The sequence below is a fragment of the Cajanus cajan genome, chromosome 4, assembly GCF_000230855.2.
Source record: "Cajanus cajan strain Asha chromosome 4, NIPB_CcT2T_4, whole genome shotgun sequence".
Taxonomy (NCBI): domain Eukaryota; kingdom Viridiplantae; phylum Streptophyta; class Magnoliopsida; order Fabales; family Fabaceae; genus Cajanus; species Cajanus cajan.
This window is the reverse complement of record NC_138520.1, coordinates 13,353,555-13,374,543: the sequence shown is the minus strand read 5'-3', so window position 1 is coordinate 13,374,543 and position 20,989 is coordinate 13,353,555. Positions and strand designations below refer to the sequence as shown.

Genomic DNA, 20,989 nt, shown 5'->3' with positions numbered 1-20,989 from the left:
CATCACTATTCACTAATATATATCATTATGCACTAATTCTGCCATTGCTTTAACAATGCTTATAGTTGTTTCTCAATTTTTTTTAATCTTGGTATTAATGTAAAGTATTCACATATTACTAAAAAAAGTATCATTTTCTTACAAATTTTTTTTAAAAAAATATTCGCAGATTTCTTTTACAAATTTTCTAATAATTTTACAAAATTATTTTGTAAATTTATTTGCGAAAAATAATTTATAGAAATTTTTTACAAATTTTTATGAAAAATAATCCACAATCTTTTTTTTATACAAATTTTGCTACAATTTTAATGATTATATAAAAAAAATTCATGATAAAAATTTGCAGAAAATATTATAAGAATTTTATCTTGCTTCTTGCAGATTTTCTTGTAAAAATAAATTTTTAAGTAATGTTTACTAAATGGTAAAAATATTTCGCAGGTAACTTTTATTACAGATTTTTTTACAAATTTTAATTCGCAGGAAAAATAAATAAATAAATAAATATATATATATATATATATTTATTTATTTATAAGTCTATGAATTAAAAGACTTACCTCAAGTTCCACATCGATTAGAACTAAAACAATTAAAAAGTATATAAGTTGAGGCAGCACTCATCTTACAAGTTGATTTTGTATGGTTGAGTATTAAACCTATAATTTTTTGTAACAGGAAAATTTCTTGCGAATTTTAAAATTCACAGAAACATATTGTAGAAACAACAGTTCTTGCGAGATAAATTCTAGTAGTGACAATCAAATGTAATGAATAATTTTTGTCAAAAAAAAATATAACCATTAGTATTCTCTTTATAACATAATTTATTACATATTTAAAATCAGAATACGAATAAGATTAATACAAATTATTATCACTTATATAAGTTATTTATATCACTTATTACTACTTTTTTATATATCATATTTTAAGTATAATAAATTTATTAATTTTTTTTTGTTAATAATTAAATTCTATGAAAAGAGTTCAATTAACTGTTATTATTGAGACATTATTAATTATTTTTTTATTTATGAAACTCAAATTAAAACTTTATTTAGAGAAATTTAAACACAATTTTATTCTATGAAAATTTTTGTGATGCCATGTCTTTTGGGAAGTAAGGAGCATCGTTCCCCAAGAAAAAGGAGCTCCCACGTTCGATATAAAATCCGGTAACCTTATGCCCCTCCTTTAGTTTATTAATTTTCTCTGACTTCTTATCAAAAGATTAATGCATGGGAAAGATAATCATAAAAATTATTTTGTCACATAATTGACTTTGACAACTAATACACATTCTTTATAGATGTTCTCTGTTGGAGGTGTAACGTGATGAAACATTAAATACACCTAGCTTTATTAACGAATTTTTTCTTATATAAATATCATAAATATAAAATATTTATTGACTTTGTTGATAATTATTTTTTATTGAAGGAATTAATTAACTTATCGTCTTTAATAATTTTTTCTTCTTCTTTTATTTACAAAGTTCAAATATGAAACATTACTCACAAGATTTGAATTTATTTTTACTTGTACTACTCACATGCTGATAATTTTATTAAAGATTCAATAAATATGATATGTTATGACTTTTTTTTATATAATATTAATATGTATTGAAAAAAAATATGCTTATCTAATTATAATATTTTTATATTATTTTCTTTAATATTATTTTTATATAAAAAAATTATGATAACGATAATAAAATTCAAATTTAATATCACATCCATATTATTTTAACATCTTTATTATTAGACTGAACTTAATAGTTTTTTATTATATGTAATCATTATTATTAGTTTACACGTAAGTTGATTTTTTATAATGAAAAAAAAACTACTTTTCTATATGTCGATAGACATTAAACGGGTTTATTAATAGCAATGGGTGGGGAAGAAAATGCATTTGACACTAATTAAAAGAATATTCCCAAAGTCAATCGAAAACATTATTTATGAAAAGGGAATCAACAATGGGTATTTTGGTTTTGTTTTTCGCTATCCTTTCGGTGATGGGGACTTAGTATGAAAAACATTAATAAAAGGTCGAGGATAATTGCATATATTTAATTCTTATTTATTTATTAAAACTTGTGGTAGTATATGGATTTTTCTTGTCAATATATACATATATTGGTGGTGATCCAAATTATACAAAAACTTATTAAAAGTTTCTAAGTTCAAATCTTGTTATTAATGTAAATAATTTTTATGCAATAACTTTTGAATAAATTCTTTTTTATTGGTAAGATTTATTAAAAATTACAAAAATTTGTAAGTCTCACATTATATTTAACGAGCCTCTTAATTTGAAGTTTTGAATAAATGTTAACTAGCAAGAGAATATACATAAGAACAATATGTTTGTTAATTAACCATATTTAATACAATTGATTGATAATTTATTTTCTAAGCATGTCATCATTATGTTCAATATTTAATCATATGTATAAAAAAAAATATGTTAGAGAAACTATACATCTTCCAAAAAAAAAAAAAAAAACTCTATAATTATCTGTTAAAAGAATATTCTTAATGTAAGATATATAAACAAATATGTTGGTTACTAGTCCTCAAATAAATAAGTAGCTAGTAAATAAAGTATATAGGATAGTCTTTTAAAAGGGTACCCCTTTTTGTTTTTTTTTTCCTTTTGTTATTTTATTAGGAAACAAATATAATAGTGTTTTATAAGCAATGGTCGGTCGGGCACATAAACTTGCATGAGAATCCATATCCACTTTGGTGATATTCTCACTTTTGACATGTAAGACTCAATCGATTTCCAATGTGCAACAACTGGCTCAAGAATAAATTTTAAATGGCTAGGGTTTAATTTATCATGTGCATAACATCTAATTGAAGCCACTATGGTACTGTGTGGAGTACCATATATTATATGAATATGGTCATGCATTAAATTCCTCCAATTTCATTCTGGCCCCTATGTTTGGGTCTTTTATGGCACTACCTTTTTACGTGTCATATGCCTTCAAATAATAGCTATTTATACTCATGTTCCTCATTCAGTGCATCCTCTTTTAATATCAAGAATCACAATCAACATTAAATGGTGTGACAAGAAAATGAAATTGTGATTGGATTTTTGTTGGCTAAAGTCATGGACTCGTTTTTACTAGTATTATACATCTCATTTTTATATATATTTTTGTTAAGGGTGTTAATCAGTTTGGATAGTATGATAAATTTAATAACTTGAAATAAATTCAAATTTGTTTGATTTTTTTATTTATTTATCAAAATCTGTTTCGAACCAAAGAAATTGGATTTTTATTAGTTTGGATATTTGCAAATCCGTTAATCTGAACCGATTAAAACATCCATCTAATTGTAATTTTTGTTATTTTATATATTTTATTTTATTATTATTTATTAATTACAAAATATAAAAGTGTAAAACAAAAATTACAAAATGGTAAGATAATGTAGCTTATGTTAGATAATTCGATTTTTGTTGGACAGTTGATGTCTTTAATTAACTAATATTTGTTTATGAATGATGTCTATAAATATTTTTATAAAATTTTTATATTACTTTTTGTATTTACATTCGAATATAATGTTTTTATATTGTTTTAATAACAAAATTATATTAAAATTTTGGGACAAAAATCATGTATTTTTTTAAATAAAAATTTACTTTTTTTTTTTTTTTGAAAAAACCAATTAATCCAAACCAAAGCAATCTATTGTTGTTCGAATTGCTAATTTTTTTTTGAAGTAAATTTGATCCAAACCATTTTATCACACTTTATAAATTAAATCGTCCATGACCATTTTTTATATCTCTCTTCTATCTCATTTTTTAATCATTTTCTATATTTTCTATTATATCACATTCACATTTGTCACTTTCTCTAAACCACTAAAATTGACATAACAAAAATGAAATAATACGTATGAAGTTATAATCCAAACTTTAGTACAATTGTTGTATAAGCAAAAAAAAAAAAAACATTTATTATCTTCTTTTTCAACATTTTCTTTTTCTTTTTCCCCTTCTGTCTCTCTTCTTCCTCTATGTCGACCTATCCACCCCATTTTGGAGTGAACATGGATCATTTTTCAAAGATATAGTTTGAACAAAAGTAGACATGATCAAAACATTGCGCAGATTCAACGGGGAAGAAAAAAGTTGCATAATTTTACCCTTGATAACTTGCATGAATTGGTATTGTGGTAGGTTCGTGAGAGTGTCTTATTTGACAATGAAAAATGTATATTCTTATGATGATGATAATAAAGAATGGAAGAAGCAACCATCTTGGTTCCCTTTCATTAACTTCCATACGGGTCATTAAATAAGACAGACAATGACAGCCATAAATCATTTTCATTCTTCATGATCATCTCACTCCATCAAAATGCGTGTCCAACATTAGTAATTTATATTAAAAGATGTTATTTATATAATAAGTTATATAATTAAAAAGAAAAAGGATAAAAAAGTATGAGAAAACAAAACATGCTAAAGGAAAATAAAAATAAAAAAATGTTATATAAATTACTAACTTATTTAAATCAATCCCTGCATAAAACATTATATAAGTTAGATAAGGGTGTTTTTTATAAATTTTTATTTTAATTTTTTTTTAAGAGATTCGTTTAATTTTATATTTAATTCGATTTTATGAATTTGTACTAAGGTTGAGTAGATAATCTATAATTATTCTGAAAATCTTCAAATTTACATCTAGAGCTAATAATATTTTTAAATGACTAAATCTAGGAAGATTTGCTCATGTATGATTCAACTTAAAATTACAAAAGAATTATTTTATAATTAAATGTCCATTAAAAATGATAAAATGAATTTTTTTATTTATTTTTAGAGTAATTACAATTTTTAATCATGAGAATTATAAATATTATATTATTTTCTTCTTTTATGTCAAAATATATAATTTAATATTAACATGTCATAGGTCCAAATGAAACTGTAATCCTATAAGCAAGATCTTGAGCTTGGATTTTAGAGATGATAGGAAAAAAGCTAAAACTATAAATCTAATTAAAGATGATCAATTTTTTTAGAAAACATTAATTATCGATAAAGTCAATAAATATCTTACACCAATAATATAGTAACAAAAAAAATATTATTTAATTTATTTAAATTAACAACATTAAAATAAATTACTTATCTCTCTTGTAATATCCCAAATTTTCTACTAATGCAATATTTATTATTATTTATTTTTATATTTATGAAGATTATTTTCTTATAGTTATTCTAGTTAATTAAAAGGGGGTTTTATAGAATATTGTAAAGGTTTTTAATAATTTAAATTATTTATGAAATTTTTTATATAAAAGTATTTTTTTAGGCTGGAACGGGCTGTTTCAAAAGTGGAACAGGCCGTTCCAAATAACAAAAATAAGCTATTTTTGAAGTATCAGAACGGGTCGTTCCAGAAGTAGAACGGGCCGTTTCAAATTTGTAAAAAGACCTATTTCGGTTTTTCCAAAATGGGACGTTCCCAAAGGGAAACGGGCCGTTCCGAGATTTTAAAAATGCCTAAAAATTTCTGTTGGAAACGGGCCGTTCCAATGATGTTCAATGTGTGTAAAAATGGATCCCAGAACGGGCCGTTCTAATTTTAGAACGGGTCGTTCTGCTTTTTTAAAACGGGTCGTTCTAATTTTAAAACGGGCCGTTCTAGTTGAAAAATTCGCCTATATTTGAAGGCTCCGGAACGGGCCGTTCCGAATTCAGTACGGGCCGTTCCAGGTACGCCTGGATGCCTATAAATAGGAGGCAGGGGTGAAAAAAATTATAATTGAATGAGGAGGTGAAGATTTTAGAGAGAGAGAGAGAGAGAAAAAGAAAGATAGAGAGGGAAAGAGAAAGAAAGAGAGGGAAAGAAAGAGGGAATCTAGAGGAGGAGGTTCTGCTCAAGTTTTAGCTCCTGTTTATCCAAGTAAGGGGGAGGAGAACCTTATCTCTTTAAAATTTTATATACTACTATATTTATTTATTTATGTTATTTTTTTTTTATGTATATCTATTTAGTGGGGTGTCCCTAACCTCATTTTATATTTATTTAGTGAGGTGTCCCTAACCTCATTTATTTGCTTATTTATAATTATTTTTACTCATAATAATTAATAAAATGTTCATATTTTATATTGTTTAATTATTCTATAATGATTATCATTTTCATTTATATGATTGATATTGTTAATATATTCTTGTTACGTAAATATATTTATTGTAAATATATTTTATAATCAACTATAATATAGTTTCAATATCTTTGATTCGTCTTGTTGTTATTTCTTCACGTATTTATGAAGATAAATATTGTTCTATGGCCATAGAAGATAAAGTTTGAATTATTTGTAGCTGGAGGTTTGACCTTGGGGATTTAAATGAGTAAGAAATAAAGGTGAAATACCTATTGTTGGTTAAGGTGAAATATCCTTTTATTGGTTGATATTATGATGATGCTCATTTATCCTAATTAATCACTACAAGTATAATTTAAATTTTATTGTATCATGAAAATCTAATATATGATCTATATATATATATATATATATATATATATATATATATATATATTATATATATATATATGTTTAATATTGATTATAAATAATTCTGTATATTCTTTTAAATTATTGTATTTATTGGATATTGTTCTCACTCCTCTCTTTTCTTTGTTTTTAAAATTAAATATATTATAAAATAGATGGATCTACTTGGGATTTCAGATCATTTTGAAGTGGTTATTGCTGCTGTCTTCTTTGGAAGGAATTGGAATGTGAAGGCTATTTAATAAATCTATTATAATTTTATTTGTTATTGTAAATTTATTTTTACTATCTATGTAAATATTGTAATAGAAGGGGAAGAAAGAAATAATGTGTAAAATAGTACGTTATTGTAACTATTTTAGAACGATATGTCATGTAATAATTTTACAAAATATTCTTTATCTTTATCTTTATCTTCATTGAATAAAAAAATATTGTTAATGATATAATTGCAAAAATATTATATAAGAAAATATATAATTATTATTATTGGGCGTTACATTAAGGCGTTACATTAAGGCGTTACATCTCTCCCTTGAAATATGCTTATATTACAATATCATCTCCTCTTATGTTCAAACATAAAATAATTTTGTTTTCTCTCCTAAGAGATGTGAATATTACATTGTTTCTTTCCTCTTATATTAAAATATATAGTTTACTTTATTTAATATAACATCGTTAAAAAAAGTTCTTTAAAAAAATCTAGAATAAATTTTTAATTAAATTAAACACTAAAATTGTTACAATTGAACAAGTCACCATACTTTAATAACACAACAACATCAATTAAGCAATGAAAAAGAAGAAAGGAATAGTGGCCAAAAAGAGACTTAAGGAAGCAACTAAACATGTCAAGCTTGCTTAAGTGAGTCAATTTGATCACCTAAGTGAAATAAGATCAAGAGCAACCTTAACATCAGTAGCTCTCGCTTAGAATATAGTGAAGCACTAGTTTTAGTGACCATATGCTCACTTAAATGAGTCATCTTGACTACTTAAGCGAGCAAAAACCAAACTATTACTTGGAGCACTCTTAAAGTACTCACTTAAGCACAACGAAAGCTAACCTTGGATCTGTCAACAAACTCATTGAAGCGAGCTAAATATTGTTGCTTAAGTTAGGCTACGCGAAAGAAAACCCATTAAGATTTTTATTAAAAAAAATATGGTTTGAGGGAAAAGAAAAGGCATTTCATATTTGGTTTAATTTAGAGAGATTAGAGAGTGAGAGTGAAAGCATTAGTGTCACAGAGTTATCGACGAACACCTTCTATACCCTTGTGTGATTTCCTTAGCCATGAGTAAATAAGTCTCCTATTATTGGGGATTGATGTAGCTATTCTTCATGTTCTAATCCAATATAATATTTATTTATTAATTATTATTATTCTTCTCTTAATGTTTGTTATGCCTTGATCACCTATTTTATGATCCCATAGATTTATCTAAGGTTGGAAAACCCTTTTAAATATATGATATGGGTGAGAACGCTAATAATGCTTATTATTAGAAATAGGATAAGACTTTTTAGTTGACTTTTAATCTTAGTGTGAGTTGTTTAATAAACTTCATTGAGGAATTAAAATTTGTATTAAATAACCTAGTATTTCTCACTTATGAGATTAGAGTTAAAATATTTTTGTTGGTTGTTGAATGAATACGATAATTACTAAAATTGGATAAGAATTGGGAAGGATGTGTGAAAAAGGTCAGTGAAATCAATCCTTAACATTTTTTTATCATAAATTTTCAATTATCTTTTAAATTTGTTTTCTGGTTCAAAAACCCTTTTTACTTTGTTTGTTTTTAGGCACTCTTCAAACAATAGTTTTTTAAATTTGCCTAATTAGTATTAAAATTAGATTAATCAATCATAGAGTAAGTCATTATGGATTCGATATTTGGACTTGTGTTCGTTTACTACTTATGATAGTTGGTACCCTTTCCAAATGTATAACAAGTTAATGAATTCGTTGTTGAGGACTTACGTTCTACAATTCATCAATTTTAATTCACTGTTATTTTAGGTTTCTAAATCTTTGTGTTTAAGTTTTGTAAAAAATTATTTTTTGTTATGTTTTTAATTTTACTATATATCTCACCCAATTCCTTTTTCTAGCCCATGTTTTGTTTATGTGATGTAGAACTCCATTTGTAGATCTTCACTACGACATGGAGATTAAGAAAAAACGTGAGAGGAACAATGCTCAAAGAGGAAAAAATAAGTGAGCCAAAATACATCATCCATTCAATTAGTGGTAGAAGTGGAGATTATGGTGATTGGAGAAGAATGGCCACGTCCTCCACCACCAATAAAGAGGACAATGGTAGAGCATATGGTACACCGTGGACTTAGAAAGTTCAACAACATTGCAAGGCCAACGACTATAGATGCACATTTTGAAATTGAGCCAATTCTACTGAATTTGATTAAAAGAACCAATTTTCTAGTGCAAACAGTGAAGATCATCTTACTCATACCTCTGTTCATTATGATATGTGACACCATGTAGTATCAGAATGTTTTTGGAAACACCATCAGGTTTACATTGTTTCCTTTCTCACTCACTATAAGTGCTAGCTATTGGTTGCAATCATTCCCACCAAACAGTTTTGACCATGTGGGAGGACATGGTAGACAAGTTCTTGGAAAATTATTTCCCTTCTGAGAGGTCAAGTAGGCAGGTCAAGTAGGCCAAGATTTTCATCAACACGTTCTTATAGGGAGTTGATGAATATATTGTTGTTATAAGTCTAGGATATATTTAGAGATTTTGCTCACGAATTGCTCAAGCCATCGTCTTAATAAGTATGACCACATATGTATCTTTTCTAGGTGGGCCACAGTTAGAAACAAAACTAATCCTAGATGCCTCAGCTGGAGGTAACATTAATTATAAGACATTAGGCGAAGCTATGATTATCATTAAGCTTTAGCAATCACAGTAATTCCCAGAGGTCGAGGTTTGCATCATTGAATAAAGTTTATGAGCTAGGACCCAAAGAAGCCATTTTTTCTATAAAAAAACAAGCTCCACAAATTGAGGTGCTTGACAAATTGATATGCTTAACAAGATGGTTGAGAGACTTCCATAACAAATGCAACATGCACTTACTCATGCCTCTGTTTATCATCTAAGTGGATGTGAGATATGTGGTGGCACACATGCTCAAGGCCATTGTGGGGCAATGGTAGAAGAACCTCAGCAAGAGGTCAATTACTTGGGTAGTCAAGGAAGGTATAATGGTAATCAAGGTGGAAATTACAAATAGAGGAGGATGATAATAACAGCCCATAGTCTTAGATGGTGGAATTAAAATAATGTATGCACTGTTGCACTTGCTCTATAACCTAAGCCTAATTTGTATGACCATTAGTTAACGCTAGAGAAAAGCCTTAACCAATTCATACAAACCTCCACTTTAAATCAAAAGAACACAGGTTACAATTAGAGATTTGAAGGTAAAAATGAGACAACTTTCTACTCAGATAAAAAAAATTCTCTATTAAGTTTGTTACATATATTAATATGGACCCCAACAAAAATTGTAGTGCCATCATTATAAGAAGTGGAAAAAGTATGGTGTAGAGATTGGTGAGAAAAGCAATTAGGGAGTGATTAGTGAGGAAGATAAGGGAGAAAAAATTGATAATTTTTTTTGAAAGAAAAAGAAAGATTGGTAGACAAGGGAGATGGAGAATAAAAAAAAATGAAACATTATAGAGAAAATGATGAATACACAACTGCCTTTGGTGAAAGAATTATCATATCATCTTGTACCCACCAACAAAGATAAGGAAAGGTAATATGCTCAACTTCTAGCTATCTCAAGATATTTTAGATTGATATCTCATTTTTTAAAAGTTTTGTAGCAAATGCCTATTTATGCCAATTTTATGAAGGAGTGGCTTATAAAGAAAAAACAATTCATAAAGTAAGACATGATTGAGCTTAAGGCAAATTGTAGCTATCATTCAAAAACCATTGCTTCTAAAGCTTAAGGATTCTAGAAGCTTTACCATTCCCATAACTATAAGGAATCTGATGGTGAAGAAAGTTCTTATTGATTTAGGGGCAAGTATCAACATGATAAAAATAAAACAATAATATATTGATATTAAATGTTTATTAAGGAGTTTTCAAAAACCTTAAAAATAAAATATTTATGGTCCAGGATTATTTAATAAATGTAATAAATAATAATATTATTTACTCCCTCTGTTTTCTATTATAAGTAAAAAAAAATGATTTTATGCACATTAAGGAAATTATTTATTAGCATTAAATTTTAATATATATAAAGCAAAGTAGTTCTCTAATTGTGATTTTCTACCCATTTTTCATTTAATACTTTGTATACCCATTACAACTACTCTTTATTAAATGTTTTTTTATTTACAACTCCTAACTAATTATTACAATTTATTTATTTAATGACAATTAATTATGCATATAACCATGTCAAATTCTCCTACTAACTAATTAAAAGATTTAAGCCTTTTAAACTTATCATCCATCTATATATTAAATCTTAATATTTTTTAAACCCTAAATCCTAAATCTATATATATATAAAGCAAAATAGTTCTCTAATTGTGGTTTCTTGCCCATTTTTCATTTAATACTTTATATACCCACTACAACTACTTTTTATTAAATATTTTTTGTTTACAACTCCTAACTAACTAATACAATTCATTTATTTAATGACAATTAATTATGCACTTAACTATATCAAATTCTTCGTTTACGGTACTAAATAATTAAAAATTTTGAGTCTTCTAATCTCATCCTCCATCTAGCTAACTTTAAATGATTTATATGTACCTAGTGAATAAATTTTGTGGATAATTTTCATGTAAGTCACAAGTAATAATGTAAATAAATAACAAAAATATATTTATTTAATTGAATACTTAATTAGTCTTTTTCTCTTATATGTATAATTTATTAGCAAGTTATGTCAATTTTAAAAAGTTGAAGAAATGATATTTATGTTTAATGATATTTTATACTTTGATCACATCTTGCAATGCAAAAAAAGTCATGGGACATTTTTTTTTGTAAGGGATAGCTTTCAAAATAACTTCTTAGGATAATTATTTGTTTGAATTAGTTATATATTGAATATTTGTTTTAAACTACAAATTTTAAGATAATCTTTATTCATCATAATTTATTATCAGTTTCAAAAATTAATTTATATTTAAAAATAAATTCATATCAATAAACATATTAATAATATTTTATCATAATTGACAAAGAAGGTAAAAGGTTTGTACCTGAAATAAGAAAAGACATGAGAAAAGGAGAATTTTATCTAAAGGTTGACCAAAAGAAGTATTGTGTGGCAAACAACTTTAAAAAAGTAGAAATATTAAAATTCATGTTGTAAACCCAAATTCTGTACTAAAGATTGAAGCTAAAATTATGTCTACTTGAGAGATTTGAAAGGTTTTTAATTAAATTTTAATGTTCTAATTTTGTTTGGTGTTTATTTTGGAACAATGAATACAATAATTATGTCCTTAATTTGAAGTGCAACATTAAATTAATATGCTTTTTTAGGTTATGATTGTATGTTATGATTTACATATTTTCGAATATGATTATTGTGTAATAATTTGTTAGGCTTTACAATTAGTAGGTGGAAACACAATTTTTTTTAATTAAAAAACAACACATTATTATAAGTTAATGATATATTAATAACATTTTGAGTTGATTAAAAAACAAGTTTGTGTGTCACTCGGTTATCAATCTAGTTTTACTAATTCTATAATATTCTTCTTAAATTATTTTTTGTTAATAATATCATAAGAAATAGTGCAATTGAAGGATCATGCATTAAATAAAATATATTTTATTAAGAATATCATTAAACAAGACAAAAGTAATATTTAAATATTTTTTTTGCTTATAATAAAAAATAGAGAGAATAATACTTATATAAATATCATTAAATACATACTTTATTAAATAAATTATATTTCATAAATATTATATTTGTTTATATTGTTAAAGTTAGTAGTTTATTTTGAAGTTATCGTTAAAGTTATGGAGTTGTATTAGATTGAGATTTTAAAAAATAATTTTTACGTGAAAAAGTCTTATAAATTTTAATGGATTTTAAAAAACTTTGTAAGAATGTCATGACTTCTACAATTTTTTTAAAAATATTTATAAATTTATTTTAATCAAGACTTTGTAATTCATATTTTAATGGATTTATATTATAAGATTTTAAAGAATTTTGTGGATTTGATAGAAAAACATGGATTTGTGATGCTACAAGATTTAATAAAAAAATTATAACATAAATAATAAAGAAAAGTAAAATAATTTTTTTTTATTTTATAAATAATTGCCTCTATCTTTTGACAAATAATTGACTTTAATGTCCCCTTAACTAACATTTCTTCACATATCTAAAGTTATATTAACATTCTATGCATTAACTTGTTTTCTTTCATGCACTTAAATCTGGACAATATGATCAACATTATGGTCTTCATTAATTGGTAGTACTGAAGATGAAAATTTATCCACCAATTCAATTAAAAATTCATCATAACATTTTTTTTGGAGAAAGTTATGTAGTGCTACATGTTAATACAAGTTCAACTTGTGTCTTAAATAGAAATAGAAACTTTGGCTTAAAGACTGTGAAGCTTTGTTTAAAAATATTAAATATCTTCTTAACTACATTTCTTAAAGATGCATGACATGAATTAAAAACTTTATTTTCATTTTGAGGGTTGTTATTATTACCTACAAAGTCTTTTTAATATGTTTCAAAATTTTATATTTCAACATTAAATTTTATTAAAAGTAATCGATTAAATTTTAATAATTAAAAAAAATAATAGATAATATCTAATAATAAAAATTTATTTTAAATATTTAATAATTTAAAAAATATTTATAAATTATGCATTAATTGATAGATAAAAAATATAGGAAAAGAAAAAGAGATAAATAAGAGAGATGAATAAAAAGAAAAAGAGATAGAAAAAGAAAGAAAATCAAGAAATACGAGTGAGAAGGAGAGAGAAAAAATAATATTAGACGAAGAAAAAAAAAGATATAAATGAGAGAAAAGAATAAAAAAAAGATAAAGAAGAAAAAAAGAGAAAAAAGTAAAAATGACCGGAAATAATGTGAGAAAAAAAGAATATGAAAGAGAAGCAAGAAAGGTGAAAGAGAAAACTTAATAAAGAGAAAAAAAATAGAAATAAAAAAAAATCATGCAAAATCTCATAAATTTTAATGAGATTATTTGACGAGTAAATTACATATAAGTTATACTAAAAAATTTCACAAAATCCATTATTCAAAAGAATATTCTGAACTTTTTATATTTGTTTGAATATCAACATACTTTTTTAAGTAAAAGAATTCTTAATTAAATATGATCAGATTTTGAGAGAATTCTAAAAAATTAAAAATTATAATTATTTTATAAGTCCTTAATTATATATTGTATATTTCATAAATGCATTAAATAGTAGTACTATTTAATACTTACATATACTTTACATAAATATCATCAAATACATACGTTATTACCATAAATATTATATCTATTATAATATTATTCATCTTGATTATATATTATAATTTAAAAAATAAAATAAAATGACAGCATTAGAAGTGTGTTGTTAGTCCTGATTCATGTTTAATAATAATATATACAGCACATGAGACAAAAACGTTTGCTACTCCTTCCATAAATACACTCATCAACCTTCATTTCTTTCTGTGCTTTCAATTCAACCTGAGATCCGCCAAACTCCACACACCACACCTCTTGTTCTTTTCCTCAGATCTTCAAGCCGCTATGCTTAGAACACTAGCCAGGTTCTTCATCTTCCTTTCTCATATCAAACCTTAATTCCTCAATGTCTTGTCAATTTCTTGCAACTATATATGGATTTTATAACTTGGTCTTTTTCAGGGACTTCAAGCTCACCACCCTTGCCAATGATTTGCTTCAAAAACGCAGCAGATTCTATGCAACTTTGGTTGGTGGAAGAAGGTAAGTCTCATTAAGCCTCTTTAATTTGTTCTAATTGTTGCTTTTTTAAGTTCTCCTTCATTTAATGACTGCTGTTATCTAAATTCTTTGTAAGGACTAAAGAGTTCAAATATAATTTTTTTTTATAATTATAATATTGATACAAAATATTTATTAATAATTAATTTTTATCGAGAAATCTGACTTATTACTTTTAATAGTGTCTTTTTTTTAACCACATTTTTTTATATGCAAAACTCAAATAAAAAAGCTTACTTAAATTAAAATATAATTTTAACATGATTTATGTTGTTTTAATCTTAAAGCTTTATGTAAATTGGTCTTTGATGTATTGTGAACTTATAGATAATTTCATCATTGAAAAGATTAATTATATACTAACTCCTTCCTATAATGAATTACACTAATTTCTTTTTATTTTCTGGGCTGCGATTACTTTTCTAAATCTACACGAGGTTGATTAGTGTGGAGCATGGTTTCATTTATTAACTTTTCAATTTCCTGTCATATAGCTTTTCAAGTTTGTTGGCTCTTGGAATTAACTTTTTCTGATTCATATTTCACTGCATAAAAATCATGAATGTGTTTGATTTCTATTTTCAAAAACTGATTTTAGTTTTTGAAATCATGAATATTTGTGAAAGTAGCACACTCTATTCTTTACCAAAAGCAACATAATTACTATTCATGATCCATACTCGAGTTAGGACAACAAAATTGAAGAAAAAGATGAGAAAACATTTTTCAATTGTTTCTATTTTTAACTTTTAAAACAAAACAATTTTAAGAATTTAATAATAGATTTTGGATGCGAAAAAAATGGTGAATGGTGTGAAATTCTTCTAGAAAACAGCTTTTAAAACTAAAAAGAGAGAAGAAAATCAAATAATTAAATAATATATAATTTTTTTCCCCTAAACTTTGGATGAAATCTTTAGAGCATTTTCAGTAGGGGTTGTCGTGCCACATCACATCAGCTCTAGTCCATTTTATGGGCAAGCAACTTTGCTAAAATTTAAACAACCTATAAAGTAGACCAGAGCTTATGTGGCACAGATAAACAACCCCCACCGGAAATGCTCTTACCCATTCTAACTCTGTTTCTATCACTCTCTCTCTCTCTAATCACTATTTACATTCCAGTTGTCAACAGTTAATAGAATGCATATATTAGATAAAAAAAAAAAAGAAGAAAGCAAACAGAAAAAAGGTTGCTGCAAATCTAAGACCACTACTACATAATTCAATTTTAGATAGTACTAAGTGGCGTTGACAAATGAAAAGCAAAGCACTGTAGAATACATAGTTAAGTACATAGGTCCTTTGAAGTTAACAGAGACATTGAAATTATTTTAAACTAAGACAACGGATTTCCGTAAAGCACATGGAACAAATGGTGCTAGCTGCCTCCAATTTGCATGTTCCCATGCTGTAGATCCACCAAACACAAACAGCTAACGTGATATAATTGTCCAATTTTATTTTTAACGTGTCAGCAAGTTAAGTGATTTCTTGTTTGGTTCCATCCTTGTATATTTCCCATCTAATAAAGGAACCAAACCCTACAAAAAATTTGAAAACAATTTCAATCCATTTATACACCCAATCTAATAGGTTGATATTGCATTCACATATTGTAAAAATGCTTAATTTAATAGAAAATGTTGTCTTTGATGTTTATTATGTACAAAAATCTTTTAAATTAAAAGCAATCTCACTATTATAAACAGATTAGTCTTTAATTCAATATGACGAAAATATTATATAAAAACCTAAAACAATTTTATTTTATACATTAATTTTTGCTTGGTAAGCCACGAATCCGAATTTGTAAGTTATTGGTAGTGGATTTAATTAGATTACAATTGATCATATGATTAATTTTCATTTTACATACCATATTAGGTATATAAAAAGAACAAAAGAAGTCAAAGATTGATATTCTTAAAATTTGAAAGCAAACCCCATTATCAAAGGGTACTTCTCTTGCACTTACTTTTTCAAGTCCTTTAAAAAATAAGCAATCTTAATCAATCTTGTAGGAAGGGAATTTGGTCCACGACATCATCCTCCACCTTTGCGAAAAAGAAACGATGCTTTCTGATTTAGACGTAGAGATAAAGCTGATAGCATTATTTAGATAGAGGCCATCATGATTTATGAGTATTCCATTATTCCCATTCTTCTTTTCTTCGCCCATCATGATTCACATTCATTCACTTCGGTTCCAAAAAGCAGGCTCGAGGGAAAAGTGGCACTCATAACAGGATCCGCAAGTGGACTCGGCAAGGCCACGGCCCATGAGTTTGTCCAACATGGGGCCCAAGTAATCATTGCTGACAACGACACCCAACTTGGCCCACAGACTGCAAAAGAGCTGGGCCCATCAGCCCGCTACGTGGAATGCGACGTCACTGTGGAGGCCCAAGTGGCAGAGGCCGTGAATGTGGCCGTGGCCCACTACGGCAAGCTGGACATCATGTACAACAATGCTGGCATCGCAGGCCCAACGTTTCCACCCAGCATAGCAGATCTGGACCTTGATGAGTTTGATAGGGTCATGAGGATCAACATTAGGGGAATGATTGCAGGCATAAAGCATGCGGCCCGGGTCATGATACCAGTGGGCTCTGGGTCCATTCTATGCACATCAAGCATAAGTGGGCTCATGGGTGGGCTTGGGCCTCATCCTTATACAATATCAAAGTCCACTATTCCTGGGATAGTGAAATCTGTGGCTAGTGAGCTTTGCAAAGCTGGGATAAGGATAAACTGCATATCCCCAGCTCCAATTGCTACACCTATGGTTTTGGCCCAATTAGGAAAATTTTACCCTGGCTTAACCCAAGAACAAATTGTGGGTATTGTGAATGGGGTTGGAGAGCTCAAAGGTGCTACGTGTGAGGACATTGATGTGGCTAGGGCTGCATTGTTCTTGGCATCAGATGAAGCAAAGTTTATCTCAGGCCACAACCTCATTGTGGATGGAGGCTTCACCACCTTTAAAAGTCTTAGTTTCCCTTCTCCAAATGTTAACTCAGTTTAATTTCTATGCATTATTAGTCCAACTCAATCAATCAAATATCATGTTAGATATGATTTTGAAATCGGTTGTTATAAAAGTTAACAAACTTATCATACATAATTATCTATGATTGATTGACAGTGTAAAATTTTTTTACATTTATTTTCTTTTGTTAATTTTTGTAATGTATTATGGTTGGTTTATGAATATGTTGGAGCATTTTTTCTTCTTCTAAATTTAAGAAGGCTTTCTCATTATTGTTTTAATCCAATGGAAAGAGTGTCTCACAAAAAATAATTTTCTTCAACTATGGTATTAGTTATATGAAACGATCATTATTAATCGTTAGTGACTCATCTGTTTGTAAAGTTTGAGATGAAATTTTTTTTCTGTATTACTTATTATGCTTTGGTCTTGTGCTGTAAGTATTCTAACTTATACCGATAATATTATAAACTCTTTTGGTCACATCTTATGATTAAAAGAATCTCTATTTATTGAATGAAATTTTGCCTTGTAAAAAAAAGGAGAATAAATTATAAGGTGTGTGTTTTTTTAATATCTTATTTTGATATTTAAGATTAAGATTTCAACTATGAAAAACCTAATTAAAAGCTAGATACATATATGTTTTGTGTCATCTGTGTGTAGATTAGAGCTGTCAAAGTGGGCTCAGCTCGGTGAGCCAACCCGGCCCACCATGGGTTCGAGCCGGGTTGGGCCAAAAAAAATTTAAAAATTTTAATACGGGTCAATTTTGAACCCGGCTCACTAACAACCCGACTCACCCGAGTTGAACCCGTGGTGAGCCGGGCTAACCCACCAACTCGTAAAAAAAAAAAACCTATACTTATTGGGCCAATGCAGCCCATTAGGGTTTCATTTTTCAATTTGAACTTCAAAAATCTATAGCTGCACAGCCTCCACTCTCACACCCTCAATCCGCACCGCACAGCCACCATAGTTGCAGCCACCACACCGCATCAGCCACCATAACTGCCACCACACTGCACTAGCCACCATAGCTGCCACCACACCGCACCAGCCACCACACCGCACCGCATAGCTGCCACCGCACCGCATAGCAAGGCACCGTGCTCACCGAGCATCGTGAGCCACCGCGAGCCACCGTGCGCACCGCGAGCTGCCGCACGCATGGTGAGCCCATCGCGAGAAGTTTGCCAATTTGGTTTGTTCTCAGTTTAGGGTTTAGGGTTTTACATTTTTTTTAAATTAGGTGAGTCAACCCGTGGTAGGCCGGACCGGGTTCAATTTTTTTAAGCTCACTAATAAATGAGCCAGGTTGGGTTAGCCCACCAAATGCTCAACCCATAATGGGCCGGGTCGGGTTACCCGTTTTGATAGCTCTAGTGGAGATGGTACAAAAAGTAGTTGATGCAGCTAATGAGTTTCATTGAAGTCCCTAGGAAGGACAATATAACGGTGATGAGATAAAAGTCTTGTGGTATAGTTTAAAGGCATGGAGATAGGGATAAGAATCCTATAAATCTGGTCTGGCCCAAAGAGATGGTTGATATAGATCAAGCTATGGCCTACATATTTGATAATTCTTTATATATGGTAACTTTTGTTTTCGCACATTTATTATGATGGGACATAGGTGAAGGTACAAGTGACACCATTCTACATGTATAAAAGTTTAATTTCCAAATTTTATTCATGTCACGAGGGTTACAACTCACATATTAATGAACCCAACTAGCATGTGCTGTGCTCAACTTGTCTTCTCATTTTGCTTAGAAACGTATCCTAATATCTCAGGCTAAACAGTATGGAATAACGAAATTAACAACAATTCATATACTCTACAAAGTTTATGATTATTAATGAGATAGTCTACAAGGTTTATGATTATTAATGAAATAAATGATAATTGTAATAACTACGAAGAGATTTAAACTTAAAATTTATGTATATTATTCAACTCTTTATTATTAAATTAATTTCAGTGATTGAAATAATACATAGTTTGCAAAAATTACATCTTACAAGTATATATAAATGTTTGATTGTTAACTTTAAGGCACATATATATGAATAAAAAAATATTATTAATATGAAATTATTAAAGCTATTACAAAATATGTAGCATTTTTATTATTTTTAAAGTTCAACACTAGAGTTAGAAATCAATAACTCATCTTCCTGTATTAAATCTTAAACTTAATATGTATTTCACAATTAAATTGTAATTGATTATTAAATTTTTATGGGAACAAAAGTATCAAGTGAGCTTTGTAAAAAATTTTAAAATTCCTTTTTCCTATATAGATAGATAAAGACAAAAAAGAAGCTTTCAAATATCAAAAGACAAAACAGAAGGACAGCATACAAATATGTGTGTGTCTAAAATAAAAAAGATATTGTATATAAAAAAGATGGACAATTAATATAAAAATAAAGATTAAAAAATAATTTGAGGTGGTCGAGAGAAATTTATTTATTTTTGCCTCTCACAGGAATATATAAAGAAGAAAGTAAATAAAGAAAATCTGTGTAGGATTTGGGTAGATGTGAGCTTATAGATGAACTATTTCCCGCCATTATTTTTGACTTTTTTTATTTTTTATTTTTCGAGCATCTGTTTGAGATTGGTTGTGATTACAAAAAAAAATGAACTACTAGTCATTGGATAGGGAGAGATCGGGTAATTAAAAGCATGAAGACCTATATTCAATCCTCATTTTAATTATTTTTGTAATTTTTCTTAATTTTTTTATAAAAAAAAACCAACAAAGAGAAATGGGTTTTGTACATTCCTTTGGCATTAATGACTCTGCTCCCATATGGCTTCATCCCTGCATGCCCTTTGTGACTTCTGCTTCGGCCCCTCTTATTATCTGCTTCTACTCTCCAAAAGCCTTTCTTCCAATCATTTTTTATATTTATATACCAATTTTATGATTCAAATAATCAAATATTTCAAAAACTATATTTAATGTCCAACAACTTTCTATTTATCTTATCTATCTATCTATATATTTTTAATTATAATATTAATATGATGTATTCATTATAAAAATAATAATTAATTTCTGTTGAAAATTGTAATAATATAGAGAATAAATATTTTTTAATATAATTATTTCATACACAAAACTAAGATTAAATTTAAAATAACCTCTAGTTACCTGCGTTACAATGCAGTGAATGTACAAACAATAATTACATGTGTTACAGTAGTAAAAAAATATATTCTTTTTGGTGTTATACAATATTAGGAGACTATCACTTCGATGCGATGCATGTTATAAAAATATGTGTTTTAATATTTTCTTTATTATTGTCCAATAATATATGACATGTATATTTAATTGACACA

The 20,989-nt window shown here is 27.6% G+C and overlaps 1 protein-coding gene across 2 annotated transcripts; it reads left to right on the top strand.

Annotated features, from left to right (window-relative positions):
* The first annotated feature begins 14,286 nt into the window (after positions 1–14,286).
* On the top strand, positions 14,287–17,855 carry LOC109802980 (momilactone A synthase). 2 transcript variants are annotated; one of them, XM_020364424.3, is made up of 3 exons: positions 14,287–14,443; positions 14,541–14,621; positions 16,860–17,855. In XM_020364424.3, the coding sequence occupies exons 1-3, from the start codon at positions 14,424–14,426 to the stop codon at positions 17,665–17,667; spliced, it is 909 nt and encodes a 302-aa protein (XP_020220013.1). In that variant the 5' UTR covers positions 14,287–14,423; the 3' UTR covers positions 17,668–17,855. The 2 variants fall into 2 exon arrangements, with proteins under 2 accessions (XP_020220013.1, XP_020220011.1); XM_020364422.3 differs by having other exon boundaries at positions 16,857–17,855.
* The last annotated feature ends 3,134 nt before the right edge of the window (positions 17,856–20,989 follow it).

Excerpts from the sequence above, each read along its gene's own strand:
- LOC109802980 (XM_020364422.3), top strand. The coding sequence starts at position 14,424 with ATGCTTAGAACACTAGCCAG. Across the intron at positions 14,444-14,540 it reads ATGCTTAGAACACTAGCCAG|GGACTTCAAGCTCACCACCC; the intron begins GTTCTTCATCTT and ends GGTCTTTTTCAG. Across the intron at positions 14,622-16,856 it reads ACTTTGGTTGGTGGAAGAAG|CAGGCTCGAGGGAAAAGTGG; the intron begins GTAAGTCTCATT and ends GGTTCCAAAAAG.